Source organism: Simochromis diagramma, unplaced genomic scaffold (genome assembly GCF_900408965.1).
Source record: "Simochromis diagramma unplaced genomic scaffold, fSimDia1.1 OVJJ01000371.1, whole genome shotgun sequence".
Lineage (NCBI taxonomy): Eukaryota > Metazoa > Chordata > Actinopteri > Cichliformes > Cichlidae > Simochromis > Simochromis diagramma.
The window spans coordinates 1,690,262-1,716,731 of NW_024386920.1; the positions used below are offsets into that span (position 1 = coordinate 1,690,262).

Sequence of the window (26,470 nt, forward strand, 5' to 3'; positions counted from 1 at the left end):
CTCCCAAAATTACATGACAGTTTGGTTTCATCTGTTGACTTCACCTCTTGTAATAACAAGCTGTCAAATCGGTTTTCTGTACAGTGCTCTAGCGACCTCTAGTGGATCCGACCTAAAAAAAACAAAACAACAACAAAAACAAAAAAAAAACCCTAAACAAAAGAAAAACAAAACAAAAGAAAAACAAAACAGTGCACCAGATTGTGAACGACTCCTCCATTGTGCCGAGTTTTGGTCAAGGGCATGTCCATGTGTACAGATTCACTATTGATGATATCTACATTCTAACCGGCAGGAGTGAGAGGGAAACGATCGCTTGCAGTCTTTACAAATGCAGAATTTTATCAGATTCATTCTTCATCAATTTTAGATGTTTGACCTTGTACGTAATGCCCTCAAAGTCACGGCCATCATGCAGCAGAACCAAAACAAACAGTGAGATTTTTCACATACGTTTGGAACAAATAAGTCCAGTTTTTATTATTGTGATTTCTGTTAATGTAGCAGTGGCGCTTCAACCTGAACATTGATAAATAAAACACTGACAAAATTGCAATTTTTTTTCTTTTTTTCCTCCTTTTTCTGTAAGGATCTCACGTTATCCTTAAGACACTGTGAAGTAAGAATAACCAAATTTATCATCATTCCACACAATTAGATTTTCCTTGACCAATGTCCTTATGTGAGATAGAATGTTTGTTTTTCCTCTTTTAAAAAAATCCAACTCATCCTGGGAAGAACGTGTTGGGTGGCTGCAGCGTTCTCTCCCCATCCAAGGCCCCTCAGGAATAACTAGACGTTTTGCTACCGACATCATCCTCCTGCGATCCCATACTCTGAAGGGGAAACAAAAAACAAAAACAACACAAAACATCAAAGCTGTTATCTGAACACATCAGGCGGAGCCACTGCTGCAAACCAGTTTCTGCTGCACTTCCACCAACAATGAGTGATTGTTTTGTTCAGGTCTCAATGCCCAATATTACTTGATGGTAGGGCGTATTGCCATTCTGGGAACTAACTCCTTAGACTTTTTCCCCAGTTTGTGTTGATATATACCAGTGGTTCCCAAACTTTTTTTGCTGGGCCCCCTTTGTTTTACCAGAAAAATGTTCGCGCACCCCCCCCCTCCCGCGGGTGCATGCGCACACGCACGCACAAACACATCCTCCAACCACACACACCCTTATTTTGCTCCATTTCGGTTTATTTCACACCTCAAACATTTAGTAAACAATTAAGCAAATACAAGTAATCTGCAATAAATTACAGGTAGTAATAAAATTAACTACTAACTCTTTTATGCTACATCCACACCTACACGAGTATTTTTGACAATGCAGCCGTTTCGTCCACACGTAAACGGCGTTCGTCACACAACGTCTAAGGTATGTGCCTTCCACGTCACGCTGTGCACCACGTTATTGTTTACATGAGATGAATTGCAGAATGGCAGATAGAGACAAAATACTGTTAATCTGACTATCTTCGGTTTTTACAGGCTTACATACACACACAGAGTTACTGTCCCTCTATTTAGAAAGTCAGAGGCGTCGCGGTGTGATTATTTTACGTGTAGTTGTTTTGTTTTGTTTTCCTGTGTAATTATATTCAACATTGCTATCAAAACATTTTCAAAAAATGCCTCTCTGTGCAAAATGGGTTGAAAAACATAAACAACTGTGAGATACTGTTAGTCCGTGATTTAGACAGGGGGAACAAATCCTGGCAGGATCAGCCTGATATTATTTGTATCCTGCTGTAACTTTACTGTATAAAGAGCCAACATCTCCAAAATGTCAGGAGTAGTTAGTCATTACAGCAAGTGTTTGAACTAAAAATCAAGAATGTGGGATGCTGTTTGTCCGTGATTTGAAGAGCCCAGCGAAAACCAATTCTGCAGGGGAGACCTACCTTGGCACTTGTGCAGGTGAAACCAAAGGGCAGATATGCTTCACCATATTTTCAAGTCTTTGGCTTAGAATGAAGTTGGTTTGGAAACATATTCAACTATGCTTCATTTCCTGCTTTGTGTTTCTGTGGCCGCCCCGTGCTAGCCGTGTCCAAGCGTCTTGTTTTTTTCTCCCCCTTTTCATAACGCGCCTCCCCTAGGGGGCGGGCCCCACACTTTGGGAAGGTCTGATATATACAATAAGGAAGTGTGCAGCTACTTGGCTGGTCGTTTAAAAGTTGCTGTCCTTGTTTGTTGGCACTGAAAATCCAAGCCAGTTAACTTTAAATGTCCATAGCTCCATCACCGTTTGTTCTTGAGACAAAATTTAAAACTGTTTTGGAAGGAAGGGAAGACGAGCTTTACAGCAATATCTGGTGTATTGTGGTAGCACAAAGTATTCACAAGGTACTACTGTCTGAACAGGCAGATGTTACCATGTGCACTTCACATTATTGTTGGTCCTCAACCATTGTGGACCAGAGAGAAAATTCAAATAGTTCTTGAAAGCTGAGAATTATTTAGTAAATTTACAGCCAAAATTACAAAATGAGTCACAATGTACGACTAGCCCAGGCAGCGCCTCTCAATGATGGAAAGGTGTAAACAAACGAGGTGAACTATAAGCAAGACGACAGCTGTGCAAACCATTTAGCTTCTGTAGAAAATAAGCGTTCGTATGTCATATGTAAGATTAAACTGATATAAAACCACGCAGGCCTGCAAGGAAGGCAGGTTGCTGCTAACTTTAGCCAGATTTGACAAATTAATTTGTGTTTTATTAGCACAATGGTTCACAATTTGATAGAAAGTGAGCCTGACTGCTGCTATTAAAGTGGTTAATGACATTGTTGATTCAATGGACTGCAAAAAAAATACTGTGCTGCTCCTTTTCTTGACTTGTCAAAGGCTTTTGATACAGTTGACAATGCTATTTTATTAAATAGACCAATATTGTTTAGTCCATCTGTAAATGCTGTAAGTTGGTTTTCAAATTACTTGTCAGCAAGAAAACAGTGTGTCCATGCTGCTGGGTCTTCTTCCTCTTTTCTCCCAGTATCCAAAGGAGTTCCACAGGGCTCCATATTAGGGCCATTGCTATTTTCTCTTTACATAAACAACCTTTGTGATAATTTGTCAAATGCAGCATTTCATCTTTATGCAGATGATACAATTATTTATTGTTCACCCCCTTCAGTAGCACAAACCCTGCAATTTCTGCAGTCTGCCTTTGATGTAGTTCAGTCCCATTTAACTCAACTTAAGTTGGTGTTAAATCCAGAGAAATCCAAGTTCATGTTATTCTCAAATGGCAAAGAGTTGTTAGCTACGTCTCCTAAGATTAAAACAATTCAAGGAACTGAAATTGAAATGGTCACATCTTACAAGTATCTAGGGATCATTATAGATCAGAATTTGTTATTTAAAACTCACATTCAAAGGCTTGTGTCAAAGTTAAAACTAAAACTAGGTTACTTTTTTTAGAAATCAATCCTGTTTCTCCCTCCAAGTGAGAAAACACTTGATTCATGCAACTTTTTTTTTTACCTTTATTGGATTATGGTGACCTGCTTTTTATGAATGCACCTGCCCACTACACCTAAAGAGGTTGGATACTGTGTACCATTGTGCTTTACGTTTTATTACTGGCTATGGAAATCGTGCACATTATTGTTCTTTGTACGCTGCTGCTAAATGTCCATCTTTGCATATTCGCAGACTCTCCCATTGGTTGATCTTTATCTATAAATCTCTCCTTGGGCTGGTTCCATCAATACAGCCTTCGTTCTCACAATATCATACAATTGATTGTCCCAAAAATCAGAACAGAATTGATCAGAATCAATCACAATTGGTTACCTTGGGAGAGTTTAAGTCTGTCTTAAAGGAACGAGAGAATAACTCTTTTACTCAGTGTGATTGTTTTTAATGTACTCTTAATTTGATCTGTTATTGTATATTTTATACATGTTGGTATGGATATTGTATTTGTTTTAAATGTTATATACTTATGTGTATTTTGACTTTTGTTGCCATAATGCCAGGTCTCTCTTGAAAATGAGATTTTTAATCTCAATGAGATTTTTTACCTGGATAAATAAAGGACTAATAAATATTTGGTTAAGAAAAATAATTCTCACGCTGTTATAGCTGGGAAAGCCTCCTACACCTGAGTTTAGGGTGAACGACCCCACAAACGGCCCAAAAAACTAAAAGTGAAAGCATTCTTGTGGTCACATTCCCGACCTGATAAGCTTGGATCAGATTCTTCATCCAAAACAGCGTCTTGGTTTTTGTCTACAGCCAAAGGCTCGCCACCCTTCATAAGGAAGGTTGGGTTAGTTTGAAACGGAAGCCAATGTGCAAATTTGTGCAAGTTTTAGCACCATAGTGTAAATGTAGACATACAAGGGCAAGCGGTCAAAACAGGACGTCCAGGGGGCAATCTTTAAAAAGAGAAAAAGAAGCACCAGGATAGGACCATTTTCTGACTTGCACAGTTGGAAATGTTCTTGAAGGGAGAGATCTATAATTTGAATCAGGTGTAGTTTTTGGTTTTTATGGATGGAAATGCGAAACCTTATGATCGCACATTGCATAACAAGCGGCATGTCAGTTACACTGAAAAGGGAGAATTACGGAGTCAGTGTTTATCAAACGCCCAGCAATGGATTTCATGAAACAGTGACTGAAGACACCATGTGACTTGGCAACACAATCTGCTCAGGCATGCCACATGTGCAACAAACAGTGATCACACTGTTTCTAAACCTCTAAGCATCTTATCCTCTGCTTCAATAAAAAGTTTAAAATTTGAACTTTTTGGACAACATACACGCCGACAGGAGAACATCTTTAGTCTGGCTCATTCTACCAAAAATACACACATAAGCCAAAATAAGAAAAAGCAACTCCAGTGCTGCTGGAGCCCCCCCCTCACCTTCTGCACAAATTGTGGGTTTACTGTGATTTCCTGATCCATAGACTTTAGTTTCTCATCCAGCTGTATACATTTCAACATCTGAAAAGAGAGGGAAAAAAAGACACGTGCTCATTTTCAAAAATTCATGCAGGATTTGTGTGTTGCAACTGCAAACAATCCATGCAAAGCACAAGAACAGTGAACACAGATCTGAGCCTCCACACCTCTTGGTCAATTTTGTGGAGCATTGCTGGGTTGTTGTATTTTTCAGGGTTGTCATGGAAGCAGACCATACCATCTTTTTGGTTAATGCTAGCATAGATCTCACCATCTTCAATCTGCAAAGAAGAAAACAAGAGGGAATGCAGAAAATCCAGCGTAAAGACTATTGTTATATGGTCGTTAAGGCCTTCAAGTCCAAAACGGTCCAACACAACAGATAAAAGACTTGTGTAATACATCTATAGCTAAAAAAAATATCAAACCATTTCACAAACACGTAAAGTTGGATATCGTGATTTCTATCAGCATCAACTGGATTGTATTTTTTGTGCTTTGGTCTCTCTGGAGAACTCACCATGTGTAAGACGTATTTCTCTGCTTCCTGCGGGCCTGAAAGCTGCACTCGACTCGCCATGTCTTGCAAAGACAGTGTCAGGAAGGTCTGTGGGGTTCGCACAGAGGAAAAACCGATATCAGATCTAGTGAATGGGCAAAAACCCACCATCTAAACTCCAGTTTGTTTCAAATAAATACCTTGACAACTCAACGAACGTCTCTTTAACCTCAGTAAAGAAGCTCTCAGTACTCTGGATTGTCTGGCTAGCTGGTGCTTTGGATTTGTGCCTGTCTGTTTGAGCTGGCATGTGCAACATGAACCTAAAAGATAACCCAAAGTGATATCCAGACAGCACTGGGCCTGGATTTAACCTATAGGCTGTATGGAGTGTGAAATTCAAGTTTTATGTGTCACACAGCCCCTCTAACTTCAGTCTTCTTGGTAATGTGAACAAGATGACCCAACAGGTGGAAACTGAAAGCTCAAGAGTCATTGTTGTTAGTCGTTTTAGCAAAGATGGGCCAACAGCCAGTTATCAGATGTCAGCATCTGTCTTGGCACACCCATGTTTTGGCTGCGTTTCCTTTCATTTTGATTATCGTGACCTCTAATGAACTGCGCCACAGATGATTCGAGACGACAGAGACATTTCTACGTTTCTTGACGTCTCTCCTCCTACAACTGAATATTTCCTAAAGTAAAGTCGCACAAGCTACCCAGTGAGGCTTATCTCTTGAAGCCATCGGGAGTGTGTTAATATCACACATCACATAGAAAACACACACACAGCTCACCTTTGTTAGCCTCTGGATATTCTTCTTGTAGAGAGAGGAGAGGCACTGTTTGACCAGGCCCGTGTTGTTGTCTCGTGTGAAGGTCTCGCTGTGTTTGTTGACCAGGCTGCGCAGCTCGGCCGGGTTGTTGGTGGTGTAAACCTGAGCCAACTCGTGGTATGCGTTGCTCAAGGGCTGAGGCACAAAAAAGAAAAAAAGCAAACGCAATTATAGACGGATAGCTCAGTAGCAGCAAAATAAATAAGTGGCTTTTCCTGATGGGCTCACACTACGGCTGCACATAAATATTCAACTGTTCCAAATATTAGTTGCTGTTGAAACTTAGAAACTTTGTGAGCAGATTTTGCTGCTTTTCACAGCCCACAGTGATTTTTTGATTTACAAAAAAATAAATGAAATAAAAAAAATTGCTACTGCGTGACACTGACATCTTGATCTGCTTGCTTTTACTGACTCTCTGTTCTGCTGCGTTCAGTTAAGTGAGTGAGCTCTTCAGTTATTGAGTGAGCCGTGAGGCTACAAAGCAGCGCTGCACAGTGTGGGAGAAGAAAAACAAACAAACAACTTTCTGTGTGAGCAGCTGTCTGATACATAAAAGGCAAAATGACAGGTGAGCCTTTGTGTTCACCTCGTGTGTGACAGTATTTTTATCAAATCTGATTGAAATTAGTGCTTTTGACTCTGTCCAAGTAACGATTCATCTTTGAGTCTTTTAGGTGCTCAGAGGTGTTTACTTTCCAATTAGTGTAAACCAATAATTGAAGTGCATTCACATCCTACCCCTGATGCCTACACCAATGCTGATGCTCTTATCGTAACTTTAAAGAAAAATGTTGGTGAGTTCTTCCTTTGCCCGAGCTCCACTTTTCTATGACGTTTCATCAAATTCAGCTTAATAACTTTTCCACATTCTAGCTAACAGAATGAATGGTTCACCCTCCCACTGAGACTCAGCCTAGCAGGCAAAAAAAACAACATTTTAACAGCCTGTCTGTCGATCTGTATCACTGATTCTTCATGCATGAACCTAAATGTTAATCTATACATTACTGAGCATCAACACACTATTATTATTACTACTTTTTGGTGATTTTAGAAAATGACACTTCTTGGCTACACCTCTAAAAAGAAAAAAAATATCACCCACACGTCATGCATCCTTACCTTGATGAACCTCCCTACTATTTGTGAAGTGTATTTGGGCAACTGCTGCACTTTGCCGTGGAGAATAAGTGACACCAGGATGTATTTTTTATAGGCTTCCAACATGATGTGGCTCACTGCCATGGCTGGAGTGGTTATTGCCTGTCACAGAAAATTAAAAACAAAAGCATGTGCAGTGATGCCGCAAAGAACGTTTAAATTCAGGAGGCAACAAAAAGACTGTAAAGACAGTACCTGTTCATAAAAATACAGTGCTCTTTCAAAATTTTTGAGGCCCGTGTAGATCATGCCACCATAGTAGTAGTAACATAAAAAGTGCTTTGCGTCGTAGGCTCCGTTCTCCTTGCAGATGTCCATCATGTCCACCTCCAAAAAGGGCAGGGCTGGCTTGAAGCACTTTGCTAACAAACACAGCTGCAGAAGAACATATAAGAGGTGAACAAGTGGCTTAGACTGCATATGGAAAAGGAGATGTGCTGGGATTACAACTGGGATGATGCTAAGAACTTACCTGACACAGGTCTGCGTGAACTGAGGTAAGTTGGTTTGTGTTCATCTGCATTTTGTCTATTGCCTGTTTTAGGACCACGACACCCCTCAATGGCTGTCAGAAGAGGAGAAATTGTGAGTTACTAAGCTGAAAGTCGTCCTGAGACACCCAAATGTGCTGGAAACAGTCAGGGCCTGAAGAACACGCTAAAATATTTAGATCAAGAAGGGAAAGGAAAACATGCTCCACTGTGGTGCTGAAACTCAGCGCTGTCTTAGTGATGAAATGACTCATGTGAGCCCTGTGATGAAAAATGATTGTGACTGACTCATTTCATTCTGACCAAAGGGGGGAAATTGGTTTTAGCTGCAAGGTAAATGCAACACACACACTATGTAGGCCACACAGCATTTAGGAGATAAACACTAACATGATCATTCAGGTGGAAGGAAGTTTAGGGGTTGGGGGGTTGGATGCTGTATTAGACAGCAGGGTCATGTGACTCTCCTGCTGCTTGTGAGAGCGCGGATAAATACACTTGCAGTGTTTCCCCACGCACAGACTTGATTTGGCCATCCAGATATATCAACACCCAAGTATACATTTGTCTGCTGGCAGTCTCCTCGCCATTATTTTGAGTGTTCAGTGGCTGCAACCTGGCTTACTGTTGTGGCAGTCCTTAATATTACTCTCCAGAGTCTCTCATCCACCCTCATGAGCTGTAGCTGCTGGTGGTAATTCTTGTAGGTTATAGCTAGCACCAGCAACAGGTTGCTTGTTCATTGAAGCTAAGAACCACAACAAGGACTACTGTTATTGCATTCGCTTCACGCCCATCCGAGCAATGATAAACAACTAGAAAGGATTACTCTTATACCAACTCCTTAAGAAAGCACCCGATCCCACAAACACAATCTAATTCAGTAGGAAATGCTGACGAGGGTATGGCAATGGTGGCGCGTAGGGTGAGTGATATCAAATGAACTGCTGACAGGAAAGGCCCTAACCCCTTTAGCTTCAAGAGATACAATTGTGTGGATGTCACTACATCAGCAGCCTGCAGATAAATACACACTGTTTAAAAACATGTGGCCTCTGACAGAAGACAAAAGTTCTGAAGCCACAAACTAGTCAGACTCATGAAGTGTAAAACCAAGAATTACAGAAGCACCAGGAAATACAGAAAGCCTGCCTGATTTCTGTTCTTTCCGCTGATATTAAAGCTTCTTGATCTTCATTAGCAGCCACAACGGTGCAGCCGACTGCACGGGCTGAATGAAAACAAACTGCTTGGCACAAGTGCAACAGGATTACATACTGCATAATCTACAGAGGGACAGAGAATGCAGAAGGCATTTTCTTCTAGGGAGATGTATCATGAACAAATCTTAACAGTTCTCTTACAAAAAATAAAATTTAAAAATGCAATTATGTTCTTTTTTTTGTTAAGCATTCACTTTTACAACATAGCCCTACTTTTGTCAAGCCTAAACGACATCACTATTTAGGCTACGTTCACACTGCAGGCAAAAGCGCATCAAATCCAACCTTTTTTTACCCTATGCGACCCATTTCCGATCATGGTATGACAGTGTGAACAGCACAAATCCGATATTTTCAAACCTGACCTGAGTCACTTTCGTATGTGGTACTGAATCCGATATATATCTGATGTTTTAGAAAGCGACTGCTGTTTGAACGGTCATGTCACATTAAATCCGTCTTTTACATCACTGACACAAGACAGACGCCTATTATCAGCGCCGGAGAAGCGCCCGAGAAGACATCGTGGACGCTTCCTGGCCATCCAGTGTAGATGTTAGTGAAACTGTTGGGAAGACAACGTTGGAGAAACGTGAATATTTTATTTGTACTGTATAATCTGCAGATTCTGACAGAAATCTGCAACTATCCTTTGAAGCACCGCTCCTCTCTAAAACAGCAATAAGGATAATTATTAGGCCATATGTAAATAACTTTATAACTTAAAAAAAAATTGGGAAACGTAAAGTCCGAATAAAGTCTTTATATTAAGAGCCATCAGTCAAACAATACTGTGTGGTCTGGGTCTAAACAGAGCGCGTTGTGTGTGAGGTCTTCTTTTGCGCATGCGGGCCGCTTTGAGGGTTCACACTAGAGCGCGTTGGCTGTCACATTTTATTTGTAGTGTGAACGAGCAGACAAAAAAAAAATCGGATTTGATCAAAAAATCGGAATTGAGCATTAAGACCTGCAGTGTGAACGTAGCCTTAGTTGGATTAGGCTCAGAATGATAGAAAGAGACATTCTTACCTGTTTCCGCTCTACAAGTGCGTTTGTCAACTGGTGGCAGAGACCAGCAACTGTGGCAGGAAAACAGAGGAGTTATGATTAACCATGTGGATTCTGCCAGATCCCACAAATCCACATAACAGATTTCAAACCACTGATACAAAGCTGTGACTGATACCAACAACATTTATATAACCTTGTGTAAAATATATGAACACAAGTAGCGATTCATGACAGCTCAGCTAGAAACACACACACAAAATGCTTCTGTCTTAACAATCACAAAAACAAATTTAAAAAAAAAAAAAAAACTTGACACAAAACAAGTTCACTGAACAATGAGACTTACAAGTGTCTGTTGCATATCTAATGTGCTCCCCATTGCATGTACTGATGAAGAGCTGGACTTGGGAGAAGAGCGTCTCAAAGTCAGGGATGTTTGGCATGGAGAACTTCACAAATCTGGAGCAAAAGCAGAAGGAAGGAAGGAAGGGGGGTTAGCCAAAACTTAGCATTAGTTTGCCGATTTTTAAAAATCATTTAGAGCTAAAGGGCTGAGTTTTGAGTAAGGAGGGAAATTTATCGATCAGACGCAATGTTGGGTCGAGATTGATTTTGTAAACAGGAAATAATAGCTTTCATTTCTGTGTTATTTATTATCAGTTGTAAAGGCAACAGAAAACCTTTAGCAGTGTCACGTCTGTGCAGGATTTGCTATAGTGCAGAGAATGTGTGGAAATTTTAAAGAAAGGAAACAATTTGAAGAAGTGAGAGAGATTATTCCCTTTCAATAGAACATCATATGCAGGAACTTATTATCTGTCAACTTTTCCTCTCATTTTCCTCTAAATCCTGAGCTGGCTCTGTCATTTTTCCAAGAGACTTCCTCTAAAGAACTACCGCCTCTTCCTCAATCAACACAAAAAGTACAACGTGACCTTCAATAGACACAACATTAGGAGAATATCTTGGCCAAGAACAGCAAAACGAAAGCAGAGTGCAGTGAAACACCAAAATGTAAACTAATAAAAAAAATAATAATAATATTAATATTAATAATACTGATAATAATAATAGACCAGTTAGAGGGGAAAAAAACTTTATGAGAAAAATTTCTTGTCATGTGGTAACTGAGACAGAAGAAAGTTATAGTGGAAACTTACAGCACAGCCAGCACACCTAGGGAGTGCTCCTGGATGTCCAGGGCCCCCAGCACCGTGTCCAGGTGGGACAGATTTTTGGCCAGCAGCTCCCCACTTTTGTTGATCAACTCACATAGCTGAGTCATCTGGCCTGGAGGGATGAAGGGAAATTAAGGTCAACATTGAGAAGTTTAACCACACTTAACTTTTTGTACCGACCTTTTAATTCTATGGGAAGTCCAAACTAGGGTGTCTTTCTAAAGGCTTAAGGTAACTTGTTTTGCAGGTCTAGGTGCAGATTATATTTTTGACACCAGCCCACCAGATGTAGAATAAAATCAGGTTGTTATGCTGAGATTTAATGTCATCAGGTTTCTATTTCACAAGGTTGTTATTACATTGCAAAGCACACAAGGAGGGCACATGGACAAAAACTTAGCTGGAAACGCTACAAAGACTAGACACAATCAGTATGACCACAACTCCACTACAACTATTATCAGTAAAGTTGATAGGAGAAATAATGCACAGTGATACATTTTCTTTGTTGTTTAATTGGTCAAATTATGGATAAAATAGGAATTTTCTTGTTTACGAATCCAAAGAGGCTATTCTTTATAAACCTAGAGGACACACGGACTCATAAAACTGTGTATAACCGCCGCGCTGCGGATGGGCAATTCAATTGAAATCGGCTGGCCAAGTGTCCTGTCAAGGCCTTGCAACAGAGGTAATGCCAGCAGGATTGACAGATGACTTCGAGCCAATAATATTTGCCAATTCAGTCCGCTAGCCAATTATATGAGGCTAGGGCGGGACTACCGGTAGGCAGTCCCCAGAAATTATTTTCTAGATCAAAAACAAAAAGTATAATTTTCACATCTAGTTTGATGACATGCACGTTATGCAGTTATCCTTCGGGTCCTTGTGTAATACCGCATCTTCTCGTGGTAGTTTACATAGGAACTACAGCGACATAAGGTCGTTTTAGCGATGTGTTTACATGATAAAGCAAAAAGAAGCCTCTGACCAGTTTGACTGCCTAGCTATCGGCAAGGCATTGGATAGCATATGCTAGCTAACTAGCTAATACTTCAGACTCTAATGAGTTTATCAACCCTACCTTGAGCGGAGAGCTGCCGCACATTGTTCACAAACTGCTCCAAGGCTGAAGCCATTATTTCCTGGGTCCAACGTGGAGGTAATTTGCACTGTATTTCATTCAAACGTCAGAAACAACTCCGTCCGGACTAAGACAGGGGGCCACACAGCCGCCACTGAGGTGAGGCTATCGCGAGATCGTAAGAACAGAACAGACCGCAAGGAGGTTTGGAGAACCGACCGTTGAATTCTTAAAGGGCCAGCAACCAGATTTGCTGGTAGTATTGAAACACACTTGCTTTTATATATCTATCTATATATAGATAGATAGATATATATATCTATATATAGATATATATTGCGCGAGTGTGTGTTTATTTAAAAATGGACTTCTACTTCTCTCTTTGAGGACTAGGAAATAAAGGAAGTGACGTACATACCGGGGGTTAACGTAGATGTTTTATGGTAAGACCTCTTGTCTAACTACTTTTACAGGACCACTATAGTGCTGCTCCTTTGGGGAAACGAAAATATGATGACATTGATACATTGATAAATATGATTGAATTTATATATGATTTGAATCAAGTTTTTGTTTAAAATGGAATAAATTTGATATCTTTAAATACCAGTAACCAGTTAAGTTTTGGTCTTAGACTTAGATGGTCTGCCTCCAGCATCTTCTTCTCTCTCTCTCTCTCTCTCTCTCTCTCTCTCTCACACACACACACACACACACACACACACACACAAACAAACGTATTTCATGCACAAGTGATGAATCTCTGGAAGCTCCCCTGTCTGATGCTAAATGTTTTGCCCCTCTACCTATCTATCATTCAGAATAAGCTGTCACATTTGGGCATAAAGAGATGACTGTGCATAAATTGCAATGAACCTAACTAACGACGGTTCTTTAGCCAATAAATAATCACACACGTTGCGTGTATGATTATTGTTGTGGTAAAACCTTCGTATTGTTGTAAAATTTTATATTTTTCACTGTACATGGCTCCTGAAAACAGCTGAGGAGTGAACCATCTTGGTCATGTGAGATCTTTGTTGCGCACGGGCTCGTAGTACAGTTTGTTCTTACAGCTGAGCGCTTCTCCCTTTGGTGCAGCAGCTCCAGTTGTTTACTTCTCGTTTCACCTCAGACAGCTCTAACAGCATATGTTGTTTATCTCATATGCTGTGGAATTTTAGAAAGGCATGCCTTGGATGCCGGCCGGCTAATACACACTGACAAACGATACAAAGAGCTCCCGGCAACTGTGACCGCCACAGGCAGGTCACAGTTGAACTGCCCGCTGCGGCTGCTGTGGTGCTAGCCTGTCAGCTAGCCAGCGTCTGTTAGCTCAACTGCCGCTCAGAATGTGAAAAGTTGGACAAAAATTCACAAGGGGCAAATAACAGTGTCGAAAACGAGTACTGAAAGGGGTTTAGCTCGAGTGCTTGGAATTATTTTTGTTTGTGTAAGTCCCATGCCGACTTTACAAGCTGTTTCTGCTGACTGTTTGGAGAGGGCAGAGACCGAGGGCGTGAAAAATGTTGCTGCTTAGTGCAACACGCCTACTAGGAAGAGGGAAAACTTTGCTCCGAGATCCCATTAAGAGGATTTGCGCAAACATGTCGTTCATCTCTCGTTCCGGGAAGAGACTGCGGGTCCTGGTGGACATGGACGGAGTCCTGGCGGACTTCGAGGGGGGGTTCCTGAAGAAGTATCGGGCCAGGTACCCGACCGAGCCCTACATCACCCTGGAGGACAGGAGAGGGTTTTGGGTGTCAACGCAGTACGGGCAGCTGAGGAGTGACCTTTGTGTGAGTGACAGCAGCACTAAATATAGTGGCTGAAATTCAACTTAGGCTTTCTCGATTTGGGTTTTTTATTTTTATTTTTTACAAGTTTTAATTCAAAAGATTGTCTGTCTCATTTACATATGGTTAACAGTCAAGTTTCTGACTGCTCTGGACTGGGACCTTTTCAATAGGGTGGTACAGGAGTATTTATGGAAGAGGATTATGGCCACTGGGAAAAAATGTATTTTTTTTTGTCAGAATTCTGAAAAACAAAAAACAAAAGATGGCCCCACTTTTTCAGTACCTTCTAATCTTCTTAGTAAGTATTGGACTATTGCATTGCAATATTTTCATCCAGAATACAGTGAAAATTAGAAGAAAGTAGCATAATATGAATGGACATTAAATGCTGGAATTTTTACAGTGGAAGCAGAATAATCACATGTACTACATTGCAGTCTACTACTGGTCTCATGCATGATTTAGACTTCTGCGGCAAATCTACATCATAGTATAACTGAAACTGGAAATACCTTTAAATGTTTCTGGTTAAAAAGAAACAATAAATAGTTTAATCGTACTCCACAACCTTCCACGTAACCCGAGAAATGTAACTACATGTCGGGTCAGACTTTAAGGCATGGAAGGTTATGGCATAGGAGTTTACAGTTACAGTGTAGATTTCCCACAGAAGTCTAAATCAGGCATTATCCTTGCTCTTATCCCATGGCTCTGGGGATTGTGAGATTAACAGCGCTCTAGCTCAGTAGCATTAATTAGGATTGGGGGATTTTTAAGGGGCTGGTGTCACCCCCGCTTCATGTGTAGACACAGCCATGGATGCGCATTCTTGAATTGGTTTGTGTGGATGAATGACTCAACCTCGATTTCCTTGTGGTTCACTGTAATGTGAAGTGTTGAGCAGTTCACTCACTACTCCATTTGATTATGTGTTTCCTTCAGTGTCTTAATTCACCTACTCCAAGCAAGAAGCAAAGTGCTACCTTGTAATCATGTCCACAGAAGTTGGCCTTTTGGACTTTACTTCTTCAGGGCTCATGAACACTCACGTGGATACACATACTGTACATGCACCTGATTAATTTACACGGTTGCAGATAAGCTGTATGCATGTGTTTTGTTTCCTTTTTTTAAACTCCAGGAAAAAGCTATCAGCATCTGGGAGTCCAAAGGTTTCTTCATAGACTTGGACCCGCTACCAGGAGGAGTGGAGGCGGTCAAGGAGATGGCCGAGATGAATGAGTAGGTCTTGGAAGTTGCAGTGCATTTATCTCACATACACAAAAGAGACTGAGAGGAGTTCTTGTTGTATCACAAGTGGCTTAAATCACCATAATGGGAGAAGAATGTGCATGATTAGATATTTGCATGTAGCACTTTGATCAGAAGGGAGGTGGAGGAAATGGTGTTCTGAGTTAATATGTATTTAACTTTGCAAAATAATGCCAGGCTCTGTGGTTTGTTTATCATTTTCCACACAGTTTCACCCTGTTTAGTTCACTTTATCTGACTTCCTCCACAGTCTCTACATTTAGCTGGCTGCATTTTAAGGCTCTGTTTTCATACAAAAGCCCCGCAAAGCAGCAATGGCCTGCTCAGCCCAGTTTACAAGAAAAGCTGGGAGGCGGGAAGCCTGAAATGAGTGACTGTGCTCCTAAACACATCAGCAAAGTGTTTACCTGGGACAGGTCAGAGGGCTGTTTTCCCGTAGACTTTTATAAGACCAGGTTTTCTTTACACCTGCACCTATCACCCCCTGATGGTCATTAAAAAGAAAGCATGTTTAAGACACTTGGTATTGGCGTCCTTTTTAGGCCCAGAAGCTACAGTGTTATGTAAAAGCCATGCGCCACCATTTCTTCACACTCTCCTATGGAAATGGGAAATGGGTGCCGCAACAAAGGAACGGTGAAAATTGAGCTACTGGGCAGAAGGAAAAGGGGAACACACACAGAAGATTTATCAATGTAGTGAAGGAGGACATGTAGAGGGTTGGTGTGACAGAAAAGGATGCCACGGGTTGGGTTAGACAGGGAACACTTAAAGAGAGCTGAGGGAAGAATCACAGTATATAACAGTATACAGTATATAATGAGCTTGAAAGTTAATATTTGGTATGACCGCCTTTGTTCTTCAATACAGCCAGTGTTGTGTGCTTTTTGTGTTCATAATTCCACCAATTTTGACAACATCCCCAACTTTACTGGTTAAAATAGAGCCCCAAACCATGACAGAGCCTCCACCATGTTTTATAGGCAGCTGTAGAGACTGACGATCTGAACAAAGAAAAAAAAAGAAATTTGGATTCATCACTCCATCAGACCTGTCGCCACTGATTTTCAGTCTACTTCTTATGTAGTTTGGGATACGTCAGCCTTTTCTCTCTGTTTCCCTTTCTTAAGCACAGGTTCTTGACAGTCATCCTTCCACTGACACAATTTCTGACAAGGCTTTATCGAACAGTAGATCAACTCAAGATACGTCTCTCTGATCTGTTTTCAGCTCTTTGCTTGATTCTTTTTTTCCCTAGTTCTTAAAGATATGATTTTCAGATACTGTTCATCTCCTGTTCTTCTTTTTTCATTCACCTGTTCAATTTCCTCAAATTCTTAAGGACACACTCCACACCATGCTGAAATAAGGCAAGTTTTTGGCTAATAGCTCTTTGTCTATCACCTTTTGGTGACAAAAAATAATGTTTTATGCTTGTTAAGCTGAGGAATCTTTGACATTTTTCTAAGATTCAACTGACTTTACTGCACTTTTTTTAGCTTCCACGGAACCAAATACAAATTAGGATTGGCTCAAGACTTTTGCACAATACTGTACATCCATCTTTTATTCTGTCTGTGATTTTTGAGACAGATTGTGAACGCCTCCTTTTGATGGAGGTTTTTTCTGTTTTGTCTGAACCTGACCAAATGAATCAAGTCTGAAAGCCCCTGTTGCTCATTCCAGTCACTCACAAAAGCCAGCAAGACTAGATTCTATAACATACACGTAAATTTGATATTTATGTTTGGAGCACATTTTATATATTTTTTTACACACATTAAAACAGCGATTGTGTTTTGGGTCTTCAACGCTGCCAAAACAGAGACAACTTGCCACTCAGGGCTGTGCCTGAAGGCATCAAGCGTCGAGGCTGCCGTAAAGCCTCCTAGGCCTGGCATCAGTAGTGAATGTGATGGTCTGTTTGTCTGTCTTCTCTGTATGATCTATTTGTGCTCTGCAGTCAGTGACAGCAGCAGGCCATAGGGACAATTACAGACACCTGGCCTCCATGTTGTGTCACCACAGAGCCTGTCTTTGTGCGCGCCAGCACCACGCTGTTCTCCCGTTCACTCAGCCTCACGACTCAGATGGCCCCATGCTGTGATATTTTCAGTATTTTTTTTTTCCCCTCTTTCTAATAAATGATTTAAAACACATCACCCCGAGTCTTACTCGGGGACGGTCGCGTGTAGTTTTTGATGATATTTTAATAAGTGTGATCTGAATCAGCGTGACACAGACTGTGACTACTTTTTTATTTTTTCTGGGATTATTCTCAGAGGAGAATGCACGTGAATAACCTCTAAAAATACCAAAAGTTATGAACTTCGCTTACATTTCTTCTGCTGCTAAAAATGAATGGCTTTCTTTAGCCACCAGTGCCTGAATGTGCACGTTCTCCCATCAGGGTAATGCACCATACACATGATTTCATGTTTACTGGGAACCTTCCCCACATGAATTCCTGTCATAAAAGTTCAGACCTAAGCAGCTGGAAGGTAAACACAATACTGTGTGTTTGTAACTTTTCCACTCTGGTCTGTTTGTTTCCCTTTGTTTCTGCAGCACAGATGTCTTTATTTGCACCAGCCCTATAAAACATTACAAACACTGCCCACATGAGAAGGTAGGCCTACTGCAAATCAATAACAAATATCCATTTCTCTGTGGAAATGATTAATGTGTTCCACTCTTTGCTGATGAGATCTCATCTGCTGTGTGTGTGTGTGTGTGTGTGTGTTTTTGTCTAGTATGCCTGGGTGGAGAAGCATCTGGGCCGTGACTTCCTGGAACAAGTCATTCTGACCCGAGACAAGACGTTAATCACCGGCGACCTCCTGATAGACGACAAACCCGACATTCTAGGTGAGGCCTCCGTGGAACTTTGTGTGGGTGCACTTTTGTGTGTATCATGATTCTTTTATTTTAATATTAATGCTCTAACAATCTTTTTAGGTTATTTTTGGTCTGTGAAGCGATCTGCTCCGGTTCAGCCTCTATGGCTTTCATGAAATAAAACCAACATTTTTGAACAATAAGTTTAGCTAAACAAAAACAAAAAGCATTCAAACTACTTATTTTTAGCTTGCTTCATTTCATTTTGCAAATTTCAGTAGAGCGCTGCAATCGCAGTGCATTCTGGGTAGTCAAGGCCATGTTGTCGTTCATAAAAATAAAGATAGATGCTAACAAATAATGAGGGGAAAACGCACTAATGCCCACTGAAAAAGCACCTGAATGACCTATGAGAAGATCAGCAGCACAATAGGATACAACAACATGCTAAACAACAAGGTAAAGGGGTGTTATTTGATCCATCCATCCATCCATCTTCCTCCACTTGTCCAGTTCAAGGTCTCAGGGAAGTCTATCCCTGCTGCCATAGGATAAGAAACACAGTACGCACTGGACAGGTCGCCAGTCCGATTCAGGGCTAACATAGAGAGACAACCATTTGTACTCACATTCATACCTATGGGCAACTAAGAATCCCCAATTAGTCTGAAGCTGAAGTACCTGGAGAGAATCCACGCAAGCATGAGTGATGGTGGATTTGGATCCAGGATAATCTTCCTGGACTTGAATATGGGAACACAAAGAATGGTAGTCTTGAGAGCTGAAAAGAAGCCAACTAGACTTCTTTAGGTTTTGAAGACATTTCACGTCTCATCCAAGCAGCTTCTTCAGTTCTAGAATAATTGGTAGCGAACTCTTCCAGTAAAGGTGGTCTTGAGGATTGTTAACCCACTCTTAGTTATGTGAGATATTATATGAGCCAACAGATGACAGAGGAAATCTCTGTGAGACGTTACCCCACCCCACCGTCATGTGAGCGATTGAGGTCACCTAAGGCAAGGTGTGAGTGGTTGAAACACATGGGAAAAGAACTCGGGAGCATATGTGGCTGATAGCTGGTGCCATAAGCCACCGCCTCTGTTCAATGACAGCTGTTTACAGCGGGTCTAGATGGCCTCCTTTATTCCTCTCTTAAACCCTTTCTTCGTCCAAAATGTGAACATTGATGTCCTCAAAAGACAGTCCTTCCTTGTTTTCCTAGTCCTAAAATCCTTTCCCAGGTGTTTTCATGCGCTGACTTTTACAGGTGAGCCGAGACTATACCACTGAAGGTCATTGATAATGCTAGCTGGGTTTCCACACAAAGCGCAGATCATAACTGATCTCTGAGCCGTGAAAGCAGTGCCTGCAGCTTACCTCACGCACTGCTCTCTCATCAGTTTACCATGAAAAAATTTGTACTTACCCATCTAGATTTTGTTGGGACTTAAAATCCGGGGCTAAGCCAAGTTGGTTGGCCAACATAGGCAGTTGTCTGTAGCCTTTTGGAGGATATTTCATAAAGGTGACAGATAATGATGGTTGTGTGCAACAGCCCATCCAAGAAGTTTGTATTCCAGGTCCAGTAAAATTCAAGCATTTTATTAGTCTGTGATGTAGTGTCTAAATTAGCAGGTGTCGGAGGATGCAGCTTGGTAAAGAAACCAGTGTTAGCTGAGTCTAAATCTAAGCCAAAAACATGGCAACACTGGTGCTATAAAATGTAGACTCCAAAACGAAGTGATGAATGAACATTATGTTGCCATTGTTCATTTTCTATACACAGTTTATGCTTTGCCCCCTGTCATGCTAAAGGTAGCAGCAGTAATATTGCATTAGATTGCTAGAATGAAATGTTTTCACACCTGATTACATTTTTATTCAAATTGTAACCATCATGCTAAAACAGCTGCAGCTTTCCAGATGTGCACATGCTTTGGTGTGACGGTCAGTTTTTCATTACTTTTTTTTTTTTATCAAAAGAACACATTTGTACATTAGTCATTTTTTCAAACAGAGTTCCAGAGTGCAAAGATTTTTTTACGTAATAATGTGCAGATACACACTAATTTCTGATGCTGGCTGTGAGTGCGGATTTGCCTAAATAAAATTAAAAAAATCTTGAAATGCTGAGTATTTAACTTATGAGTAGATCTCAAAGTTAGTCGGCTTGAGTTGTGTAAATTATTGCTGCCGCAGTTAATTCAGTAGGAAAGTACAGTAGTTCTCTGATCTGAGCAGATCAGGGATGATAACTATTATTTTTAAATCACTGAAAGAACAAGAACAAATGAAGAACAAAGCAAAATCTTTAAAGAGGACTTTTGCATAATAATGTTTGTGCAACTCAGTGTTGGTGTTATAATTATTTGCATCCATTTTCAATGGTTTGATTGCCTCATGAGGCAGCTGCTGCAGCGTTCCTACGGTCTGTCAGGACAATTTATATCCTTCACACACTTAAATACAGGGAGCTGCTACTTAAATAATGTTTATATTTCTGTGACTTGGACAGGTGTGGAGCCAAATCCAGCGTGGGAGCACATCCTGTTCACTGCCTGCCACAACAAGCACCTGCCCCTCAGCCTCCCCCAGAGACGACTCCTGTCATGGTCAGATGATTGGAGGGCCATCCTGGACAGCAAAAGGCAGTGAGGAGCTCCTGCACGGCTCAGCCCCACAGCAGCCTGGCATCAGGGTTAGTGGAAGTTCTGGGGCTCGCTGCTGTTGCCTTGGCATCCTTGTTCTCCACTAAGTAGGGTGTGGAGGCTTAAGCGGGATGAGCAGTTTACGTTTCAGGTTGAATGGAAGTGCTGTACAAGCAGACTGTTGATCCAGTCTTTTGGAAGAGGATGTTCACTTGCTCGACCACAAGGGGGCACTCTGACACTTTGTATGAATTTGTGTTGGCGACCAGATTTTGAACAATCTCACTGAATGAGAACAACAAAAGGAGTTCATAAAAAGATACATGGTAAGTGGATAGGACAGATTGTGTTGAGTGACCTCGACGGTTATGGACTCAGTTTGCATTCTGGATGTTTCTCAGATTCAGACAAAATGGATTTCTGAGCCACTGTGTGGTCTATCTGTGGCCTTCATCGCAAAAGGCTTATCAATATTTAACTGCACCGTGTTGCACTCGTGAGTCAGTGTGATGTGATTCACAACAGGGCACTCCGCTGCACCCAAAAAAGCTCAAAAATACACTCTGAGTCGTGGGCACTGGCGAACACAGAAACACAGGACAGTGACTTGGAGTCAAAATTACTGTTTTATTAGGTTGTCATTATTTTGCATGTATTGTGTAGGTATGTGCCATGTCACTGTTATGTAAATGCAAAATTACTGTGAAATCCACTCTGGTTTTTAAAAAGCTTAAAAGCCTACATGGGTGCTCTTTTTTTACAATATGTAATTGTTCAATATTTCACTGACACACAAATGAGAAAAGTAGCTGCACACGTGCATCTTGCCAAACATTGCTAGTGTAGATTGTTGTAGGCACTGAAGACTGAGTAACATTGGTTCAGTGTTGGTTAATAATGAACCAATATTCAATATTAATATATCACTGACAAGTCCATATGTTATTCAAAATTGTGGTGGGGTAGCTTTGCATGATTCAGTTCATAATAATCATTATTTCGTTTACATTGGACCCTTCTGCCACCTCGCAAGTTCAACGTTGGTCATAGACAAGCCATACCCCCCCCTTCCCTCCCAAAGCTAACTTTGTTCTGATTGGCTATCCCTCACAAACAGGAGTTTGCATCAGGTGTATGGAAAATTCTGTAGGGGCTATTTGTGCACACATTGGCCTCATTATTTGAAACTTTGCCCATGTTTAATATAAACATCCACAATTGCAACAGCATGGATATGACAGAATGCAGAATAAGGAAAAGTGGAACTCTATAGGAGCGGCAACAGTAATCACTATGCTTTATAAGTGGTATGTCACCATTCTGTTCATATTTTTAGAGCCGGGGTGTCCAACTCCAGTCCTTCAGAGCTACTGTCCTGCAGCGTTTACATGCAACCCTACTCAAACACAGCTGAATCAAATGACTGGATTACCTCTTCAGCACACTATCAAGTTTGGCAAAGGCCTGATAACAAGCCATTCAGGTGTGTCAGAACAAGGATGCATCCAAAAGCTGCAGGACAGTACCTTTTGAGGACTGGCGTTGGACACCCCTGTTTTAGAGCTTGTTTTCAGAAGCATGTCGCGCAAGATTTAAGTTGTAGAAAATGTTTTAATAATCCAAAAATAAAGTTTTTATTTCAGCTTGTCATTAATTACTTGAAAACTTAACTTGTATTAATTTTTAGAAATTATATTTTTATTATATTTTTTAGCATTTATAAAATGTATAAAATCACCACTTTCTCAGTGTCACTGTCCTGCTTCACTCATTTAAAGGGGACCTTTGTATACTCGTTTACAGTTTTATTCACCAACTCTACTAGAATATGTCTGAATATGATTCACAGTTAAAAATACCTAACCTTGGTGCGGCACCTAATTTCATACGTTCTCTGAGGGAAACGAGCCAATTTCCTGTGTGCCTGCAATATTTGCACTCTCTGACATCATACAGAGCAAAGAGTTGGGAAAAAAGTACCTGAAATGGAGTGTTTAGTGCATTCTCGCTTTTCCTTACTTGCACCGATGCTAACCTCATTGGAAACTTGATGCTTTTAACATGAACACCCATCAGAGTAACAGCACCTGTAGCTAGCAAAGCAGTAATAGGTCCCCTTTAGGATACACAGACGATATGTAGATGCTGGGATAAAATGCTTTTTAATTTCTTCCGGTATATTTTTCAGGGAACTACGCAGTAGATGCTAATTATGTGTAATGAAAGATGTATGTAATGCTGAGTGCTTGTCTTTTTGTGACTAGCTTATACATATTCAAATGTCAGTTCAATCCAAATGCAAATGTTTGTTTCTGCCAGTGAAATGTTTTGATCCACCTCTATTAAAACCCATGCAAAAAAACAATAACTTGATGACTTGGACATCTTCTTTCATTTAACAGTGCCATTAAAAGTTTCATTGGCTTTGGTTGTTTTTATTTATTTTTTTCATTAAAATGCATGCTGCTTAGTCACATGAAAGCATAGATAACTTCCTGCCAAAGTCTGGAAACATGCCCACACTCGTGGTTTGACATTCTGGCACTTTTGGGGGGAGGTTTAACTAAACATGAAGAACGCTCCTCTTTGTGCTCTTTGTTGTAGTTGCTCTCTGCACTGATCATATCAGTTGAGGAAAAAACCTCAAGAAGCTGATGAAATGATTTGTACAGCTGGAAGCGTTTAATTTTCTTGAGCTCAAAAAGAAGGCAGCTGGACTTCTTTAGATTTTTGAAGATGTTACGCCTCGCATCTAAGAGGTTTCTGCAGTTCTTGCCCAGACTGTCATGACCTGGATGACAAAGAACCTACACAGACAGCTGTTAATTTGATTAAACTCACTGCTACGAAGCCCAACAATTCATTTAACTTTTGTTCACATAGCACCAATTCAGTCGCCTCACTTTATATTGAAAGGTAAAGACTCTTCAAAATTAGAGAGAAAACACCCACAATAAGATGATTTCACATGAGTGAGCACTTGGTGACAGTGGAAAGGAAGAACTCCCTTTTAACAGGAAGAGCTTTGGACATCTCTGTTGGCATCTCAGATGTTGGGATCACATTTCACTAAAGAAAGCATGTGTAATGACATTCTGTTCACAGATTTAGATGTGAACAGGTTATGTAAATTTATTGCCCTGAAGCCAGTGTGCAGACTAGAAGGGAGCTTGGGCGAGCGTTCCTGCTCAAGAGCATAATTTGCAATGGTTTTTGTTTTCATGCATCATGCTCAAATCATCAGTAAAGCATTCTGAAAAAGTGGCTGCCTCACCGTCTCTGTTCAGTGCATACTTTATATCAGATTTCTCATTATGATTTTTCATGTTCTTCCAATAAATCCACAGCGAATGGAGCACATTAGGGTCAGCAGATGACATAAGCGTCATGAGCAGCTGGCTTTTCCACAAAACGTCACGGTTGGAGGAAGATTATCAACAAAAGCAGCTTTTATGTCAGAATTGTACTCATTGTGGTCCTCAATAAACATTGCCTGCTTTCAAAACGTATCTTCTCTGATTGATGTGAGATCAAGGGAAACGAAAAAGACACTTGAGTAAGAAAATCAAGCTAAGAAGAAAGTGTTTTGGTCAGAAAATGGTACAAAGAAACGGTGTAAAAGCCTTGTGAGCAAAGAGAAGAAAGACTTCTTTAAAAAAAACTGGGCTTGATGGCATGAGTCCTCTGTTCTTGTATAATATTATTGATATAGGTTGTTTCTATTCCTGCATCAACTTATTTTATTCAACTTAACTTTTAATTTTGCTTCTGTTATTCATGGGTTAAGAGGAAACTGACTTATTATTTATATTGGGCCTCAAAATGAGGGCTGGGATTGCTTTAAAGGTTATTTTTCCAAGTCTATATTTTTGGGGGGAAATAGCAGTGTCAGCATAAAATTATTGACCCCAGCCTGTTTGTGTTTCCTGTCAATACCTCCGTCTACAGTCAAGTAGGTCAGCTGTCTCCCAGCTGCTGGAGGAACCTTTCTGTGCTTTTCGTTCCATGCGATTGCCTTCATGGCCAAGTTGCTGTTAAAACAAACGTGTGTGACAGCAAAAAGCCTTTGCATACATGCTTTGTGTGTGTTGGATCCATGCCAGCGTCTTTTTTCTTAATTGTGAATGAATATTTCATGTTTGTGGAGCTAAACATTTTCCCCCATTGGCAGGCTCATAATTTCATGGGAGTAGGAAAAAAAATACCTGTGACTCCATTGACATTTCTATAATTTTGTTGTTCTATAGTATTATTTTGTTTTTATTTCTGGTTTTATTTTCAAGCACTGTTTTATCTGTCAAAAGTGCACTAGAAATAAATCTTCTATTTTACTTCTTCTGTTTCAGTTTTATCGTAGTTGGTCTCAAAGGTGATGTTTAACCACTTGTGTTGATGTTTCAATCAGACAGTGACTGGTGCTGTATTTTTCAGTTTTTTCAGTATAATATTTGATCATTTTTGTCACAATTCAATTTAATTTTCCACATTGCCTCTAAACAAATGTTTTCTTGTATTTCAGATATGGACTGGATGAATATATCCCTTTGCAAAGAACTGTTTTCGCAGCATTTTCCTACATAAGGGGACTGTTTTTATTGCCAGTATTTGATGAACATTTTGAGCTTTCCAAAACTAGAGCTTATGTAATATAATCGGATAATGATGGCAGTTCATTTTAAAATCTGGCTGGTGATTAACCATAATTTTGTTTTTGGCAGAGCTTGCAAACGTAGCTGTCTTTCTGGCCGAGGTATAAAAAAATGTTAAAAATCACACGCATTTCGGTGACTTTTTCCCCCCACAATTATCCAGTCTGCCTCACTGTGGTGTGTAAGGACACAAGGTCATAGATGACTCACAGAAACCAGAAATCCAAGGACATATTGCTATAAAGCTTCTGTCATTTCCCAACTTCATTTAATGCTTGTTGCATTAGCGCTGGGTCCACAGGAAACTCATCCTGTTGTGTGGATTTATGCTGCATAAAACCAAATTTCATTCCACTAAGGTGTCTCAGGCTTTTCATGTAAATCTCATTTTATAGCCACTCATCACTTTTTACTGTTATTATTGTTTTTTACCTTTTCATTCAGTCAGATTGATGCTGTTTGTCCTTTGCTGAGTGAGGCTATAAATGTGAGTGCACTGTAAGTGTAGGAACAGTGGAGGTGTTTAGAGTGTTTGTGGAGGGGGTGGAAGTGAATTGGAAGTCTTTTGGGAGCATTTCTGGTTTATTTCATGTCAGCAAGATGCTATAAAACAACAGAAAAAACAGCAAAATACAAAATACAAGGTGAACACATTGACTGGTGAAGCTTAGCGTTTTAGCATACTGTGTGTAAAATCATTGGCAATCTAAAATGTTATTGAGTGACATATCTGTGTGATTACAAAACAAGCGTGCGTCCGTTGGCGTCATCACACCAAAAATATATCAGGCCTCACATGTAACTTCTCACTCAGTAATGATATGGTAGGCCTTCAAATGCAATGAAA

General features: G+C 40.4%; 2 protein-coding genes across 2 annotated transcripts; one reads left to right on the forward strand and one right to left on the reverse strand.

Annotated features, from left to right (window-relative positions):
* Nucleotides 1–450: 450 nt before the first annotated feature.
* Nucleotides 451–12,687, reverse strand: cops3 (COP9 signalosome subunit 3). The gene is made up of 12 exons (XM_040036671.1): nt 12,418–12,687; nt 11,316–11,445; nt 10,502–10,614; nt 10,174–10,223; nt 7,903–7,995; nt 7,626–7,805; nt 7,392–7,532; nt 6,228–6,401; nt 5,452–5,538; nt 5,099–5,212; nt 4,893–4,973; nt 451–836 (listed from the first exon to the last, which is right to left on the reverse strand). Exons 1-12 carry the CDS (start codon nt 12,470–12,472, stop codon nt 783–785), a joined length of 1,272 nt encoding a protein of 423 aa, XP_039892605.1. The 5' UTR covers nt 12,473–12,687; the 3' UTR covers nt 451–782.
* Nucleotides 12,688–13,346: 659 nt separating this feature from the next.
* On the forward strand, nt 13,347–23,317 carry LOC120736495 (5'(3')-deoxyribonucleotidase, mitochondrial-like). Its single transcript, XM_040036672.1, has 5 exons — nt 13,347–14,216; nt 15,358–15,458; nt 18,057–18,117; nt 18,242–18,356; nt 20,842–23,317. Exons 1-5 carry the CDS (start codon nt 13,944–13,946, stop codon nt 20,979–20,981), a joined length of 690 nt encoding a protein of 229 aa, XP_039892606.1. The 5' UTR covers nt 13,347–13,943; the 3' UTR covers nt 20,982–23,317.
* The last annotated feature ends 3,153 nt before the right edge of the window (nt 23,318–26,470 follow it).

What these genes read in the sequence shown, in the direction of transcription:
- LOC120736495 (XM_040036672.1), top strand. Translation starts at nt 13,944, where the DNA reads ATGTTGCTGCTTAGTGCAACACGCCTACTAGGAAGAGGGAAAACTTTG. An exon ending in GAGATGGCCGAGATGAATGA is followed by an intron (nt 15,459 to 18,056) that starts GTAGGTCTTGGA and finishes TTGTTTCTGCAG; the next exon opens with CACAGATGTCTTTATTTGCA. An exon ending in CGACAAACCCGACATTCTAG is followed by an intron (nt 18,357 to 20,841) that starts GTGAGGCCTCCG and finishes TGACTTGGACAG; the next exon opens with GTGTGGAGCCAAATCCAGCG.
- cops3 (XM_040036671.1), bottom strand. Translation starts at nt 12,472, where the DNA reads ATGGCTTCAGCCTTGGAGCAGTTTGTGAACAATGTGCGGCAGCTCTCC. An exon ending in TTCACGCAGACCTGTGTCAG is followed by an intron (nt 7,806 to 7,902) that starts GTAAGTTCTTAG and finishes GTTCTTCTGCAG; the next exon opens with CTGTGTTTGTTAGCAAAGTG. An exon ending in AGAAATACGTCTTACACATG is followed by an intron (nt 5,213 to 5,451) that starts GTGAGTTCTCCA and finishes TCTTCTTTGCAG; the next exon opens with ATTGAAGATGGTGAGATCTA.